Raw genomic sequence first — 18,379 nt, 5'->3', positions numbered from 1 at the left:
AGTGAAAATATTGATGATGGATGATGCGTACATATGCATATATGATGGTATTGTCATGATCATATTCTTGGTACATGAACATTTAAGAAATTAATGTATTTGTTTTAAATCCCATTGTAGTGTTGAAAACCATTGTTTTCTTTTACCTCATTTGAAAAATCCATTAAATACCTAGTTTTCTTTTTGAATTCCGCTTTCATACAGTTCCGCATTTCTTAAAACTTTTTATTGGTTCTGTGTGTGAACATTGTTTTTAGAACACATTCCATGGCATTTCCCTAGAACTCTCAATTATAGTTTCGCAACTTTATTTTATGATGGTGTTAAATATATGGAATGTTGTTGCTGTTTTCAATGTATTTAAAATTACGTTTTTTTTTGTGCTTTGTCTGAATTAAAAATTCTATGAATTTGATCAATGAAGTGTTGCATTTTCGTTAGAGGAAGATATAAAATATTTTTGTGATGAGTTTTGGTATGGAAATATATGTTTCGAATAAAAATTATTAGTTTTTTTTAGGATGGTACTTAAAACTCAATGGCGCCCAACATGGTTCAACAACATCACATTTATGAATTTAATTTGATTTGAAATGCTGGAAAAATTTAATGAACAACATTTTTTGTTGGAATAAAATAAAAAAAAATATTAATGTTTTTTATAAAGTGGCGCCTAATGCAGTATCTGGACCTTAAAAAATATGCGGAAACATTTTTATTGTGGCGCCCAATTTGTGTGATATTACGATATTATATTAAACAAAAATCTGCAAAAAAGAGAAATCTCCGTTGAAATTAAAATTAAAATTATTAAAAATAAAAATATGAGAAATATATTTTGGGAAGGCGCTCAATACGGTTACTGAACAAATTATTTGAAACATTTGATTGTATTTGAATTTTACCTAGTGGTAAAGCTCATCAGATTTAATTTGTTGGTATTACCTTCAAGATGATTTTGATGTTGAAAAATGTTGGAATGGCACCCAACATATAACCTTAAAGTCTTTTCGAAATATTGTTCATTGAGTTTTAGGTTTTGTTAAATGGATTTTGAAATACAATAAAAAACTGTTTTAATAACTTCATACGGTCGCCCAAAGAAGATATGTTAGAAATATGTGTGTATTTTTCCTTTTTTGGCGAAGTGATGCATGTTTTTGTACTCAAAACTCTATGAGCAGGCCAATAGGCTAAAAGTAAAATCAATCAAGATAGATTAACGTGAATCTTTAAAATAAAGATAAAAAAATTTCGAAACGGCAAACAACATGGTGACCCAAAAATATTAGTTTTGTTTTTGTTCGTATATTTTGGCTAATGGGAAGAATTTTATGTTTTTATGTTTCTTTTAAAATTATTTTCATATTCTGATGTATGTTCATTAAAAACAAAAAGTTAACTAAAAAAAAAAGATGGCATGGCTCCCAACGTGGGATCCGAAATTAGCTTTGAGGTGTTTTATTGTTGCAAAATGGTCAGACTTAATCCCTTTATTGTTGTTTTTATAAAAACAACATTTGTTTATTAGTGGAGAACGATGGTAATGTTTACCAGGGGGTAAGGCAGGGAATACCTAGGTTTCGGTTTTTGTTAAAGTTTACTTTTGAAACACCATTGAATTACTATTATTGATAACATCATATTGCTAATAATGGCGCCCAACGTGGTTTGTAAATTTTCGTATAAAGATCAACCATTAAAAGAAAGATTAATAAAAAAATATTTCTTTTGTTTTTGTTCAAATATTTTGGCTAAAGGGAAGAATTTTATGTTTCTTTTGAAATTATTTTCCTATTCTGATGTATGTTCATTAAAAACACGAAGTTTACTAAAAAAAGATGGCATGGCGCCCAACGTGGGATTCGAAATTTTCATTGAGGCATTTTGTTGGAGTTTGCTTTTGAAACACCATTGAATTACTATTATTGATAACATCATATCGCCAAAGTTAATAATGGCGCCCAACGTGGGTTTTACATTTTCATATAAAGATCAATCTAGAATATCTGCGTAAATAAAAAAATTGGAAGTATATTCTTGTCTAACTTATATCTTTAAAGAAATCCCCATGTTATTTGTCATTATATGGAGAGTTTCTCAATCATCGAATTCTATTCCGAGAGGATATTTGTGTATGTGTCTTAGGTGTACCATTATGATCTCCATATGTTCGATCTATCGAAGTACTGTGCCTGCTTTTTCAAGTGTTTTTTTTTTTTCTCTTTTACAAAATATTAAGAAAATCCTTGAACACATGTTTTAAAGGACTCTTAAATATTCATGGCCCCATACCGAGATAAGTCACATATGAAGTGGTAGGAAACTATAGCAACAACAACATATAAGCAGGTAGTTTGTAAAAATTAGGTAAATATTGTTTTTTGTTGGAAATTTGAAAATGTTATGGCATGTGTTGGAATTCATATTTTTATTAGTTTAATCTAGAATGAGATACTGGTCTGCGCATAACATGCAACATACTTTTACATAAGTAAAAATTATTATTTTTATTTCATGTATATTAGGCATTGCATGGAATTTTGATTCTTGGGTTAACTAGAATTTTTTTTGGGAGGCCTTGTTGTAATGTGTACAAAAATAGGGTTTTTTAAATTTTTTTCATAGGTTTATTATCAAGTATTTAAGCGAATAGGTCCATCTATACTGGTTTTGGCCTAAAGTCCAACCTTATAAAAAGGAGACAACTAGTTCCCATAAAAACCTGTTATTACTAAGTAATGACTTCATGTAGTATTTTTTGATTGCTAATAAAACATTTAAACTTAGCATACGAAATGGCACCCAAGGAAAAGCCTTATGATGACATACAAAGACCTTCAAGCTTACTATATTTTCAATCGTCATAATTTTTTCTTCCCTTCCAGTTCCGTTTTTTTTTTATTAAAAATGAGGTGTATATAAAATGGCGCCCAACGTGAACCGTCATCAAAATATATGTTTAAAGGAAGCCGTGTGAACATATTCAATATTTAGGATTTTCGTTTTATTGTGTGAATAAAAATGATATAAAATGAACAGTTTCTTCAATTAATCAAACCTAATGTTCTTTTTCAAAAGTAAATTTTTAAGTTTTAGAACAAAATCAATTTTCATATATGTCAGTGTATTTTTAATATCAAATACTTATTTCACAAACACTGCTTTTTTATAGATTAACATTTTTTCCCTAAGTGTGGAAAATTCCCAAACACTCACGTACCAGCTACCCCCCCAAAAAACCCCATAGCAGGAAGTGACAATTATTCATTTTTATGCATCAATGATTGAACACAACATCGCTGGCATACGAAAATTAATGTTCACATAAAACAAATATGAAACAACACTTTTGTATTTTTTGTCTGTTTAGTTTTGATTGAAGGGAAGTCAGGAAAAAATCAAAACCCTTGAGCTATTCCCTCGTATAAGTGCAACAGCCAAAGATTGACAGGAACAGCCATAAATGACTGTGAAAGTGACAAAATATTTTCCGCCTCAAATGAAAGATTAATTTATGACAACCCAACAATAATATTGTGCCCAACTTAGCATCAAACTTTAAGTTTTTTTTTTCAAAAATGTTTTAGATTTTAAAATTGAAATTTTATCTAAAGAAAGGGGGAAGGCAGTCTAGCAAGAATTTATGTAGAAAATCGTGTCTTATTTCACCCAAATCAGGTGATAAAAATTGTTTTTATGCGATTGGAAGTTTTTGGTTTCAAAGTTTTGTTCGAATTTTCCTCATTTTCTTTCCTGGTAATTTATTGAAGTCCTAAAACAAATTTGTTTAACATGATATTGGGAATGTGAGTGTGGGGATTTTTTTTGGAAGTGATGGAAAGAGATGCATCTCTTTTCACTCAAAACTGCAGCATTTTAAAAATGTGTCTGGTTGTCTAATAAATGTCTTCATAAATTTACACATTGTCATTGGTACCAGTAGTTGTTGTTCGCCGTGAGTGCGTGTGTGTGGCTTTTATGTTTCACTTTTGCCTACTTTAAAAATATCATAAATTGTAGCTGAAATCACTTTTGTGTCTCTTTCTCCGCAGTTGATGAAGTTATTTCAGCGTAAAATTTATGCATTTGTAGTTTCATTTTTTTTGGCATAATATTTATGTTTACATTAGTTTTGGAGCTTGTTTTCCATACTATTTATTTAATTTGAAATTTGTCAGTAAATGAGGACAAAAGGAAATGGAATGCATGTGTTTGGCCAAAGGAGTTGGAGTGGGAGGTTATATAAGAAAAAATAAGTAAACAACAAAAATGTGTAATTTTTGGTTGCAACATTTATTTAAGAACACCCTCTATAAAATATTTTATGTTTGCAACCATAACCGCAAAAACTAAGATAAAAACTACATGCAATAAATATATTTCTCATATTTACTTAGATTGTCATTATTAAATTATTCCCTAACAACAATGACCCTAATCCGGCGCTCTCAAGTGCTATATGTGTATATTAAATTATTAAATTGTTTTTAAAACCCTGAGAATAGACAATGAGCATCAGCGTCCGCGGTTAGCTAGTAGCAGCTGGACAACAAGCTCAGCACTTAATATCCAAGTCAGTACAAAAAAATGTGTGAATGCGTGAAAATTATGTTGATCTATGATCATAAATTTAAATAAATAAAAACAATTTTAAAGTTAAATTTAAATTTTTCCATTGCTAAGCTTTTCTAGGTCATCGTTCACAGACTTAAAATGTGATTCGTTTTTTAACAACTGCTCAACTTTTTTTATTTTTAGCCTCTTCAAGGGTTTTTAATTAAGTCATACTTTTATATAGGGGGACATTTCTCTTCTTATAGTTTATGTATTTCTTGTCTCTTGTTTGTTTCCATTTATCATGTTTTTTGTTATCCATTGACAAGAACAGAGAAGCCTTAGCAACAAACCAATTGTTTGTTGGACTCATAAAGCTGGGGGTCCATTTAGCTCAGCTTCTTTTTTTTTCTTATTAATTTTCTGGTACAATAAAAAATGAACTTGCATTTTTTCTCCGAAAATAAGAAATCTCTGTCCCGCATATGTCGATTGATTTATAGTAAATTGTCAATGGAAATAAATAGATTCGAATGAGAAAATGCATGGGAAGTTGGAGAAAACAAAAAATAAAGTCATTAAACTATTGTTTTTATTAAAATTCTATTGATTTGATGCATTTAATTAAATAAAAAAGATTCCCTGAGAGTTATTTCCCCGTACAGGGTAAGATAAAAAACTGCAACAAAGTCAAGCGGAATTAAAGCAAAAAATATCGAAAATAGCATAAAATTTTATAATAAGTTCCGATTTGTTCGAATTGGTCACCTTTGGCACGAATTATGGCCTTCAAACGGTCAATGAAACCGTCACACGCTGCCCAAATGTTGCTCTTCGGTATTTTGGCCCATTCCCGGCGAAGCGCTTGCTTGAGGTGATTGACACTTTGATATTTTTTAGTACCAACCTTGCTTTCCAAAATACTCCAGACACAATAGTCAACGGATTGGTATCCGGAGATTTTAGTGACCATTGTACGCTGGAAATGAAACGAGGAACCTTATTTTGTAACCATTCTTGAGTGGCGCGTGCTGAGTGCGATGGTGCCGAGTCCTGTTGGAATGTCCAAGTTCTGCGGCCAAAATGTTTGCATGCCCTATTTTAATTTTAATACACCCTCAAGAATATTTTCGCGATAATATTCGGCATTTATTCTGATACCACGGTCGATTAATGTGAGCGGAGAGGGACCATCGGCTGTTATGGCGGCCAACACCATCACCATGACCGGCGCATGAGTTCTGGTGGCAAAACGAAGGTGCACATTTTCAGCTGACCTCTTTGGCAAGTAAACAAGATCTTTTTGTTGGACAACGAATGTTTTCTCATCGGAGAAAATCAAATTCGACAGTTCAACACTTTCGGCAAAGCTCTTTTGAGTCCAGTTTCTTTCCGTTGCGGTGTAAGTTCCTGCACTTTTTGAAATGGCTTTACCCCAAGCTCATTTTTCAATTTTTGCCATTTTTCGGTCACTGCGACGCGGGTTTCGATCAAGTCGCTTCTTTACTTTTCGAACCATTTCTGCTGATGTTGCTGTTTTCTTCCGTCCACTTCCTTGATGTCGGGGTACGCAACCAGTATCACTGTAACGAGCGATGGTAACGATAGCCGCTTATGGTTTTCCAGCCAAATATATAGAAATACATTATCACGCTTGAATTCCATCACGTGTAACTTTTTTTCTGGAAGATTCTCACGAAATTGCTTTGGACGCTTGTAAACAATATAATGAGCTGTCACTGGAATAATTTTAATAGCTGTCCGACGAGTGGCTTAGAAATGACAGCAGTCTGAAGTTGGTTGCAATTTTTTCATCTCACTCTGTATAATCGATGTCTGAATATCTCAGTCTACATAAATTCTTTGTAAACCTACAATTGAAGGCCACAAAAATACTCCAACTTTTTTTTTTTTTAAATCAGATCCTCTAAAAAATGCAAAAGTGGAAAATTGACAAAATTGGGTTTTATATAAGAGCTTTAAAAGTCCACAAATTAAAGATTAGTAACTTCAAATCAGATTAGAAAAATCTTTTAAAAACTTGAAAATGATGACCTCTAAATACTCCGAAAAATGTTGTAGGAGGGCTGCGAAATAGTTCAGAAAGAACCTCGAAGAAGGCAAGATAACGAAGTCATTAAAAAGGAGATATATATTTTTATCACAGATAGTCGAATGGGTCCTGTAACCCGATAAAACACAATCTCTAACGTCTCAAACTTTGCTCCTTTTTGTGGGCATTAGTCTTTAGACAGATAACAGTTTAGACAGATAGCGTTCACTCTCACAAATGTTACAAATATTTTGTTCCACACATCCATTAGAATCAGAGAAAACTAGTTTTTACTACTCTTGCAATTAAATTAATGTACACTAATTAACAATTGTAAGAAGCAAATGACAGATAGATAGAGAGAGAGAAAAAAAAAACAACAATTTATGCAAAAGCAAAACAGCAAATTAAATCCAAACCAAGCTCAGCTCATCAAACATACACACACACCCATAAACATTGGGCTACAGAGCAACAATAAAATTATTCACATTGAGAATTAAGACTCTAATTAAAGTCAGCCAACAAATCATAATCAAATTAAAGAGAGGCAGACAACAGCAGCAACAATAACAACAACAATGGTACTCAATGCGGAAAACAAAAGATTTAGATATTCAGTTACAATTTAGCATTTAAAGCGAACGAAGAATTGTTTTTTTGAGAAACGAAACGACGAAACGCAATCGATGTGAATTCCGCTAAATTTTGTTTTGTGAAATATTTTCTTAACTGAAAAAAGTAAAATAAACAAAAACAACAATCATGTCATTTCGAAAACCAAAATTTCGTTTATTACGAAATTGTACAGTGTTCAATCGAGCAATAGACAACGATGCCGATGATGAAGATGCGGATGCTAATACAACAACTGGCCATTATATTGATATGAAGCAAAGAGGTAAAATGGGTGCCCATGCAAATAGTTCAAATTCTTGAAATTCTATTGTCAATTTAGAAAAGAAGGGTAAGAGCATGAACAACATTGCGAAAGTGCTTAGGTTGATAAAAACAAATGGCAAAATTGGCTAATTGACAGCTACAAATCAAATACAAACAGAATCTCTATTAAATCGACATCACGAGATATTGAGCAAATTAAATGACTTAAATTTGTATACAAAAATAAAATCTTTAAAGTTTTGTAAAGAAAAAGAAAAAACGACACAACAACAAAACGTTTATTTTATAACAACCCTTACCATCCATTCTGTTTCTTTTCATTGTATTAACCATTGTTTAAATGCCTACACCATGAAACACTTAACAGATGTTGATTTACAAAAGCGTTACCCCTTCCCTCACCCCGCATGTCTGCCTGCAATTTTGTCATTCCTTGTGCAAAATTAAATTTCAATTTCTCTCAGACCTCGACGGTAATATGCCAGTCTTTTCGTTGGGCTTTAATGCATTGTGTGAGATGTCACTTGAATTGTCTGTGAATTGTAAATGAAATATGTCATTTTAATTTGAGTCACCGAAAACCATTTTCAACGTTAATCACATAAGATGGGGTAGAAAATAAAGAAAACGACATTAAATCGCAAAACAAAAAATAATTAAAAAGGCTAAAATATTTTTCAATAAATTCCAATGAGTTTAATAGCTTTCAAATTAATAAAAAAAAATGTCTACAAGTTAGGTGGTCTTATAAGGGAGTTTAAAAGAGAAATCCAACGAATATTGCAGAAAATTGGAAAAAAAAATCGAAAATTATTTGTAATTATATTGGGATCTCTTTTATAAAAAAGAAAATGACATCTCTGGCACCCTTTTTTGAAAATTGTATGATTTATGTTTTGATGTGGTTGTTGGAGCTCAAGAAAACATTTTTTTTGTTGAAGACTTTACTTGATGTGGAATAAAAAAGTGAACTGAATAAAACGTTAAACAGGAAGGAAAACACACACATATACATTCTAGACGTACATGTGCGAAGAATAAGCAGCACAAATCCCCAATACAGCAGCAAAATACCAACACCGGCTCCCTCAACATCGAAAAAAAAATACAACAGTGGCAAAGATAACAGAGGCAGTCAGCGGTGCACGTAACACAAACAAAGTGTCACAACAAATACAAATACACAGTGGTTAATGAAAATTATTGATATATTCAAAAAAAAGGAGAAGAAATATATTCAAAGTTTAGTTCAAAAGAGGGCAATGGATTGGATAGCCTTTTAGAGCTTTATCGTCGATTTCATTTTTTTTTCTCCTCCAGACATAATAGTCCAACGGATTAGTATCCGGAGATTTTGGTGGCCATTGTGCGCTGGCAATGAAGCGAGGGACCTCATTTTGTAAACATTCTTGGGTGGCGCGTGCTGAGTGCGATGGTGCTGAATCCTGTTGGAATGTCCAAAGTCTGCGGCCAAAATGTTTGCGTGCCCAAGGCTTTAATACACCCTCCAGAATATTTCACGATAATATTCGGCATTTATTCTGATGCCACGGTGGATTAATACGACCATCGACTGTAATAGCGACCCACACCATCACCATGGTCGGGGATTGAGTTCTGGTGTTCAACCGAAGTTGCCATGTTCAGCTGACCTCTTTGGCAAACACGATAATTTTGTTTGTTTACAAACTGCTGGACAACGAAGGTTTTCTTATCGACGAAAACCAAATTGGGCAGTTCAACACTTTTGGCCAAGCGAAGCAAATCTTTAGCTTTGAGTCTATTTTCTATCTGTTGCGGTGTAAGTTCTTGCACTTTTTGGAACTTCAATGACTTTACATCGAACCATTTCTGCTGTTGTTGCTGTTTTCTTCCGCCCACTTCCTTGACGTCGGGCTACGCTACCAATATCACGATAACGAGCGATGGTACGAGACACAAAAGATTTATTCACATTTAAATGCTGGAACGATAGCCACTTGTGCTTTTCCAGCCAAATATAAAGAAATCACACTATCACGCTTGAATTCCATCACGAATAACTTTTTTCTGGAAAATTCTCACCAATATGCTTTTCTCCGCTTGTAAACAATATAATGAGCTGTCACTGGAAAAATTTTAACAACTGTCGGAAGAGTGGCTTCGAAAAGACAGCAGTCTGAAATTGGTTGCATTTTTTTCATCTCACCCTGTAGAGATGACTCTCGTAATATTTTAAATGCAGGTCCTAGATTTGGTGCAGTTCGACAAGATTTTTGGCATATATTAAACTTAAACATACACCGATGCCAAACGTTTTTAAAATTGTATGGTCCGACTGTAATTTAAAGTTGGGGTTATTTGATGGATAGAACTTCTCTTTGTTAAGGTTGTTATTCTATATATTCTTCTTCAACTACCTAGTAATGCAATGAGTATTATTATTCTGTCTTGTTCACATGTCTATTTTGACCTAATATATAAAAAAGTCTTGGCGCCCAACGTTTTGATCGATAAAAAATTTAGTATTAATTCCCAAAAATTTTGTGATTTCTGCATTTTATTGTGATATATTTTTGGAATTTTCCAAAAAAAAAAACTATATATATATATATATATATATATATATATATATTTCTCCCCCACTGTGCAAGACAGAAGCTAACTTTGTTGTCTTTTTTCATTTTCCCAGAGATTAGTCTTAAGCAACTGCTGCGGATGCTGTTATGATGCATCCCTTGTTGTTTTTTTTTTCTTTCTGTGTGTGTTTTCCGATTCACTTTCTGCTGATGGTTCCGTTGATGCCGCTTGCTTTGGCTGCCTGCGCACAGTTGCAACTTATGGTGGGTGTCACAAAAGTTCAACATTTGCCTCTTTAAGTAGGGAACGAACGTTGAGTGCAGTATTTGGGTGCCACGCTTGCCGATAACATCACAAACAAATACAAAAGAGACCAAAACAAAACAGTAAATCAAAAAAGTAAAAAAAAAAAACACCAACAAATCCAAAATGTGAAAAATGCAAACAAATTAACGAAAAAATATATGTGTGCATATATAAAACAAAACTTTTGATTTTGTGCAACTTATTGTGCCTCTCCATCTTTTGTAGTAGAGTAGGCTTTTGAAACGTCAATAGAATAGAATATACAGGGCCATTTCTCCCGCTTTTTTGTTTATTTAAATGTTATACAGAACGTGACTAAATTTATGTTATTTATTTAAACTATTGTTTTTTTTTTGTTTTGCTGTTTCATTCGCCGACACTAAGTGTTTTATAAACGTTTTCTCATCATATGCTAGCCAGTACCGCATGGTACTAAAAAGGATTTATGTGAGACAATTTATTAACTTTATCGCCGGCTTGGTTTGCTTGGTTAGTTTGAGAGTGGACGTTGTTTGAATATTGAATTTAAAGTGCTGCGGGTGCTACTGTTGTTTTATTTGTGTTGTCCAGATGTCGCTGAGTGGTGTAGATAATAGTGTAGGTGGCTTTGTTTTTATTCTTTTCGTGTAATCTAAGGTAATTTATTGTTAAATGTGTGTGTTTATTTTATTTTATTTATTTTTTTTTTAATTTCGTTGGAAATGTTGTAAGTTCTTTGGTAATAAAAAAAAGTTTCTTGCATTACGACCACCTTGGATAGTGGATTTTCTGGGGAAATTTATGGCGACAAAATAATGGCAAATAAAAATTATTTTTAACCATCATAATTTAAGGGATTTTCAATGGATATAAATAAATATAATAAATATTTGAGTGAAGAAAGACATTTAAAATGTGTCGTTTTTAAATTAATGCAGTTTGATACGTTATGGCGCCCAATAAAGCTAATGATGTGTATGTTAAAAATGAAGGACTTAAAAGTTAGGTCAACATTTTGAAAATATGAAACAAAATTGCAACAAGTAATGGCTTCTATTAATAATTATTTCTGAAATTATTATTTGCGGTTTTTATAAAACTATTTTCAGAAAAAAATAAAAAGAGTAATATTTTCCTTTTCTCTCAATTGGTGAGGAAATTTTCCAAAAGTTGTAAAACATTATTTTTATGGGCATAAATAAATTTTATATTTATATTTCAGTTTTCATGTAAAATCTTGCAGGAAAATATCGAAAGAATAAAAGGTCTGTAATTCTTTCTTAACATGTGGGAAATTTTTCATATATGGCGCCCAACGTGTTATTGCAAATATTTGCATTCTCGCTTCAAAAATAATATTTAAAATATATATATATATATTTTTTTTTTCGTATTTCCCTCTAAAGCATTTCTCCAGATGTAAAAAAACGCTTTAACATTGCATTGCAATTTGTCTACCCCAATTTTGCAAATTACAATGAAACAGACCAACCAGCAATTCCGTTTGTTTATCATGTGTCTGGCACAATAATCCTGTCTGGCAAAATCTTCAACATGTGTAGTTAACTAAGAATCCAAAAAATAAATAAATGCAAACTTTTGCCAAGAAGAATTTGTGTATAAAAATAGTCCTAAAAATATTTTTTTTTTTGCAACAGACACAAAAAATAACATTTCATGCACTCCCCAGCCATCATAAAATAATATTCCAGAAGAAGAATGCTGGAATTCTTCATGTGTTCACATGACAAGTCTATGGAAGCCAGAAGACATGGAATGGAGTTGTAGGCAGACATGTCTCATCATAGTGTATACTATATACATATGTATATTTAATTAGATTTAGGGTTAGTTACGAATGCCGTATGATAAGAAAGAACTCCCTTTAACGAAAATAAAAGTTTTAGAACGTTAATGGAAAAAAGCTAATTTTTACAAATTACTTGTAATCTTAACTGACAACAAATATAAGACCAGATAGAACCTTTCGTAGGTCACAAAAAAATAGTAAACCAAAGCAGGGGACAACCCTAAATGCAAGATAAGACTTCAAAGTAAAATACAAATCATACGTTGGGCGCCAAAAAAGGAGTAATTTTAATCTTTAAACTACGGCTATATTGAAACATACGAATAAAATAAAAAGCCCATATTGGGCGCCAAAACAATCAAAACATGCAATCTAAACTGGCAGGAAATAAAACAGCCGATAGAACACAAAATTGGGCGCTGAAAATACTAACCGGTTTTTTTTAAAACACTTGGCTGCCAAGAACTATAAAAACCTATAAACTAAACTGGCAAAAATAAAAACCCGAGAGATTACTCCTACCAAACGTTGGGCGCCAATACAACCCGGTATTCTAAAGCAGACATTCCCACAAATTTTGAAAACTACAGAACTTCTGCAAGCGACTTCCTCCCACAAAAATGTAGACGAAAAATACTGCTACTTTGATAGCTACTTTTTTTAATTCCCTTCAATTTCGTTACAAAAAGGGCAAACTATTATCAGCAGCTACTCAAAACATTTATCTTTAATAAAAAAAAACCAACAAAATACCACTCTAACACTTAGAGGACAATTTTCAACACATTTATTGTTGCAGTCAAATATCATCAACACCAATGGAACATGGCCATGGAATGCTTAAACAAATCACCATCAAAACAAATACAAAGTGTCGATTTGTTTTCGTCGAATGGACGATTGTCGAAATCTATGGTGACACAAATGTTTGCATTTAATCGCTTCTGCATTTTTTCCGTTTTCGTTTTTTTTTTGTTCCCATCACCCCACCACCATCAAACATACATGGTTGGCTGGCTGACTGGCCGGCCATAAAAGAAATCCTATGTAAATATACAAACAATAAATACACACATATCAACGATATGCAGCCAAATCAGTCAGTCAGGCAGACAGTCAGCCAGCCTGCCATCCCATGCCATCCCTAAATGTCAGATGCCGGTAAAAGGGAATATAGCATAAAACCGCATGTAACAGGGCTCTGTATTGGTAGGGACGTTTCAAAGTTGGCCGTCGGCCTTGTTATCAGTGAATATTGTCGTTTGTTTTCGCTTTGTCTCAATTTGTTTTCCCACTCATTTCTGTTGCTGCCTTTTTTCGACTTTTTATATTGTATTTCGTATCTTTTCTTGTTTTTTTTTTCTTCTAAATTTACCTCTGCAAATGCAGAGTTTTCTGGTGGCTGACGACTCTGGATATTCTTTACTAAAAATTATGTTTTTATTTTACAGACAACTGTGGAACCATGAACAGCAGCATGAGCGGCAGCTCTACTGGTTCATCAGCCTACAACATGGACGACATTCTGATTGTGACGGCCAAGCACAGTGAAAGGGCAATATTGAGAGCGAATTTCTTGAAAAATCATTTCGATAAAATTACCAAACAACGTGGACGCAAACCTTTTAAGTGAGTTAATATTTAAACGAAATTTTACCTAAATTGTTTATTAATTTCTACTCATTTTTTTAATTTTAGCTTTTTGCACATCAAAATCGAAGATGGTCCGTTTAGTGAAGAAATTGCTTATAAATACCAAAATACTGCCTTGCAAATTATCATACTGTGTCCTGCTTTATTGGCTCTCTCGCATTCCCTGTTGATGTCCCAGCTTTTGAGCATAATTCGAGTGGAGAAAGTTTTGGGTATTCTCTTGGATGTTACCGAGGAAAAAGTCAAGGAAATACACAAATCGGGTAAGTTTGAATTAAAAAAGATGGTTTTGAAACAAAAAAAAATAATTTTTGTTTTTTTTTATAGCTCTTCCCAATTACTTAAGATGGCGCCGATGTGTCATACGCGACAATGATCAAGCTCAAATAAGTAATATCTTGGGTATTGCCACGGACATTTTAGGCCGTGCCTTGTGCCAACGTCCCGTTTGTCATGACTCTGGCTCCAGCATCTCGCGCAGCATTTCCTCCTGCTCCGATGGCTTTACTATTCTACCCAAGAAAGTTAAAATTGGCCAGAATAAGGTGGTGGCCATGTTAAATGAGGGCTTGGAAAAAGACGATGTGTTGAAAATTGTTGTAGAAAAATCCGGTGAATTAATTGAAATACGTAATTTCAAGTGTCGCAATCCCTATACTGTGCAGTTTGCCATACCAGGTAAGATTTTTGCTTAATAAAATCAGATATTTTCTGAATCTTACATTTCTCGAAATGACAAGTATCATTGCCAAATTTAAACAAAGCTATAAGAGTACAGCATTTAAAAATTGTCCTATCACGGTATTAGGTGCTAAAAATGACAATATGCAATTCTTTAACATCATTCGGTTTGACTTTTCGAAAATATTAACATCTTATCTGTTTTCTTTTCACAATTATTTTGTTTATTAACTAAAAATTCCCCTCTCTCTCTCTCTCCTCTGCAATTTTCTTTACAGAATCCTGCATGGAAATTTCCACCATGGTTGAGGTTCGCATCGAAAAGAACCACAAGAGCCTTGGTGCTCGCCCCATCAAATGTGAATCACGTCTGCGTGAATTGGAGCAACTATTGCGCACCGAAGATTCACCCATTGAGTTTATGTGCCATGCATTGGGTATTGGACCCACTGAAAAAGAGGAATTGGATATGCATTTACTGCAAAGCTTCCAAAAGAATATGCCACCCAATTTCCATTTGCTCAATGGACCGTATGAGAAGCAATCACATTTCCTTACAATGCGTGAAACTAGTCCCGAAGAATATCCCACGCTGTTACATTTCGCTGCCCGTTGGGGTCTCAATCGTTTGGCCATGCAATTGATGGAATGTCCCGGTGGTGACACTGCCTGCGGCATCAGAAATTGTGCTGGAAAGACGCCGGCTGAATTGGCCGACATGGAGGGTCATCACAAGTTGGCACGCAACATCATGAGCTTTTCCGAATTCCATGAACTCACCACAATGTATCACTATTTCAAGGGTCTGAGTAATGATAACAAGAGTAATCAAAACTCCACGGCCAGTGGCAAGACAGCCGGCAACACCAAGGTGGTAATTGAGGCTGTTAAATCCCATCCCACCTCACCAAAGACCAAACAACCCAAATCACCCAGATCACCCAAAGTTCGTGATTTGCCTGCCGATCAACAGGCGGAATATATGGAAATGTCCAGTGGTTCGGATCGTGAAAATACGCCAGAAACAAAACCAAAGCAAGAAAAAGAAACCATGGCCATAACAAACCTGAACTACATCAGCGTGGAAACTGAGGAGGAAAATTTACAAGGCTCATCGGCAGATGTGTGTAAAAACTTCGATTCTAACAAAGTGGTGACCACACCGGAGATCACCTCCAATGAATTGAATATCAGTGAGCCTCCATACTATGCCTCGAAGGAACAAAATAAGGTTGTCTCGAAAGATGTCACCGATGCTCCCATTTATCAAACGGATAAATTCAGTCAAGAATGTTCCCAACTGTTGGAGAATTGTACCAGTACCGCAGCCAACAATGATTATGTTTTGCAACCCTCAAATGTGCCGGTTCCAGCATCACAGCAACAACAACCTACATCCCCCACCAACACCGATGATGGCAACTATTTGTTTCAACCTTCCAATCGTCCAGTTGAGGAGGAATTCTTACATCAATCCAGACAAAGTTTAAATCGCTTGGGTTCATCATCCCGTCTGGCCCATCAACCAACCTATGGCACTCTAAAGAGGTCGGTGTCCGATGCTTCTTCATCGGCCAGGGCCAATGTTGATGATGAATTAGCCGAAATTATGCATGACTTTAAGAACAATGTTCTGTCGATACGTGAAGTGGAGGTTTTGGTTGAGAAATGGAAACATCGCAACGATGTTCAGCAAAGTTTCCGTGAAAAACAGGATCAAATCGATCAACTACGAAGGGAATATGAAAGGATTCAAGATCAAATACGGCACCACCTGAAACGTGAAACACCATTCGAAAAAATCAAAAAACTTTTCTCACGACACAAATCTACTTCGAACTTGCATCACGACAAGTCATCATGCGTCGACAGTGCTTTGGATGAAACCAAATCATCGATTACCACATCGTCCAGCTTTAAATCATCTGCCAGACCCATTAGTTCATTGAGTTTGCAATCTGTTTCATCGTCATCTTCATCGGGACGTTTGAGTACGGGCAGCAATTGCAGTGGTACTTCACTGGGAGATTCGGGCACCCATTCAGATCACGATGAGCGTAGATTTGGTTGTCGTCTAGCATCACCGGGTATGGATAATTATTTGGTACCACCCACACCCAGACCCGTGTATACGCCCAATTCCACACCCGGCGATGAGAGGCATCAAATTGTGTTTCCCTCCCCAATGTCATCGTGCACTAAACTCAACACCCCCACCAGCCCCACAAGTTCGGAACACTATCAAATGTTCCCCTCAAATATTCCCGTCTATAGTAGTCAAAATTTATCCACATCATCGTCATGTAACAATTATTTGAATACCATAATGGAGGCTAAGCAGGAGCAGGAACACAACTATCAAAACGGTAATGGAGTGACATTGCAGCCCATTAAATTGAATGAGCGTTCAAATATTATCTATGGCAAACTTACTAAGTCCAATCCCAAATGTTCGTCCTTCAAACCTAAACAGGTTGCCATACCGCAAGTGGGAAGTTTAGAGATCCAAGCTGAAGTATATCAGAATGTGGGTGAGAATTTGGAAGCGCCTAAGAAGGAAAGTGAGCAGACACAATCAGAGGATCAAGTTGATGGAGCCAATGGAGATGATCATAATTACATGAATTGTTAGTCACGGAAAGAATATGGAAGGAAAAAAAAACTTTTGAAGTGTAAGCTTCACCTAGATCTAGATATTGCATTCAAAAGAAATGTTGTGCCTTAAAAAAGCTTTAAATATCTGTGGAGAAAAGCTTTCATGGTGTACATAGACTTGATATAACTTGCGAATAAATAATGATAGATGCTTTAAAGATCAGTAGCACTAACTTCTAAGAACTGTTTTGGGGCAGCCTATGTTCTTTAAGTACGGAATATACAGGCATGGGAGGAGTTTAGATTTAAAGTCCTCAGCTGAATATTTAAATGAATTTATTTAAGAAAGTTTCAAAAGATTCTCGAATTGGATATAGAAAATAGCATATTCAGAACCTTATGTATAACATCTTCAAAATAAAGCTTTTCAATAAGAAGAAAAAAATATATATATAAACATATTCGACATATCACGATTAATGATCAAATCGAATAACCTTCAAGATAAGAAAAAATGAGAGCAAGCTTGACAATGTTCATAAATTTTCACAAATCTGAAATTTTTTTAATTTCACAATAGTAATTTAAGTAAATAAACTCTATAAGAGTATAAGATTTTATTTTTAAACTGCAAATTGATCTTTATTAGTATTTGTTTATTTTTAAATGTTTGTATTATTATTATTATACATTTTTTTTAAATTCACAACATAAATGAACAATGAGTATAAACTAGTTAAAATTAATATAAACTATTTTTTTTTATTAATATTAAGAACAAAACAAAAAAAAAAATATTTTAAGACTGTGGCAATATAGAAGAAAACGTCAAAGTTTATTAATTTGTAATAAAACGAAATTATCTTTAAGGCCAGTGCATGTACATTTTTATTTGTGTTTAAAACAATATTTTTTTATTTTGTTGATGAAACGGCAAACAACCAAACAAACATATTTTATAACGACAACAAACAATATATCATTGCATATTTGTATTTTTTTATAATTATTTGTAAACAATTAAAAAATGAGTCATCGTTTTGTTTTTTTTAGTTCTAAAGAGTTTTTGTTTATTTCTCAACAATGGCAAACGAACAAACCAACGATTAACAAAATAAAATTGAAATAATAAAAAAATAATTTTATTTTCTGTATTATAGAATTAGGCAGGATATTCTAAATATACAAATTTGTATTTTAAGTTTAAATTAGAATGTTTAATTTGATAAAATTAAGTATAAACAAAAAATGGCAAAAGCAAGCAAAAAATCAAAAAAATATTC

At 33.7% G+C, this 18,379-nt stretch overlaps 1 protein-coding gene across 4 annotated transcripts in view; it reads left to right on the top strand.

Moving 5' to 3' along the window:
• LOC131802414 (uncharacterized) overlaps positions 1-18,156 on the top strand; it is an 83,894-nt gene extending 65,738 nt beyond the window's left edge. For 3 of the 4 annotated variants that reach the window (XM_059122618.1, XM_059122609.1, XM_059122629.1), the window contains 4 exons: positions 13,619-13,796; positions 13,866-14,083; positions 14,148-14,498; positions 14,780-18,156. In XM_059122618.1, coding sequence (XP_058978601.1) covers positions 13,619-13,796; positions 13,866-14,083; positions 14,148-14,498; positions 14,780-17,133 — 3,101 coding nt within the window. In that variant the 3' untranslated portion in view covers positions 17,134-18,156. Of the gene's footprint in view, positions 1-7,264; positions 7,512-13,618; positions 13,797-13,865; positions 14,084-14,147; positions 14,499-14,779 lie in introns of those variants that run through there. The other variant, XM_059122625.1, reaches the window with a different exon arrangement.
• Positions 18,157-18,379: the final 223 nt, after the last annotated feature.

This window comes from Musca domestica, unplaced genomic scaffold (assembly GCF_030504385.1).
Source record: "Musca domestica strain aabys unplaced genomic scaffold, Musca_domestica.polishedcontigs.V.1.1 1, whole genome shotgun sequence".
In the NCBI taxonomy this organism is placed as follows: domain Eukaryota; kingdom Metazoa; phylum Arthropoda; class Insecta; order Diptera; family Muscidae; genus Musca; species Musca domestica.
This window is presented reverse-complemented; position numbering and strand designations above follow the sequence as displayed.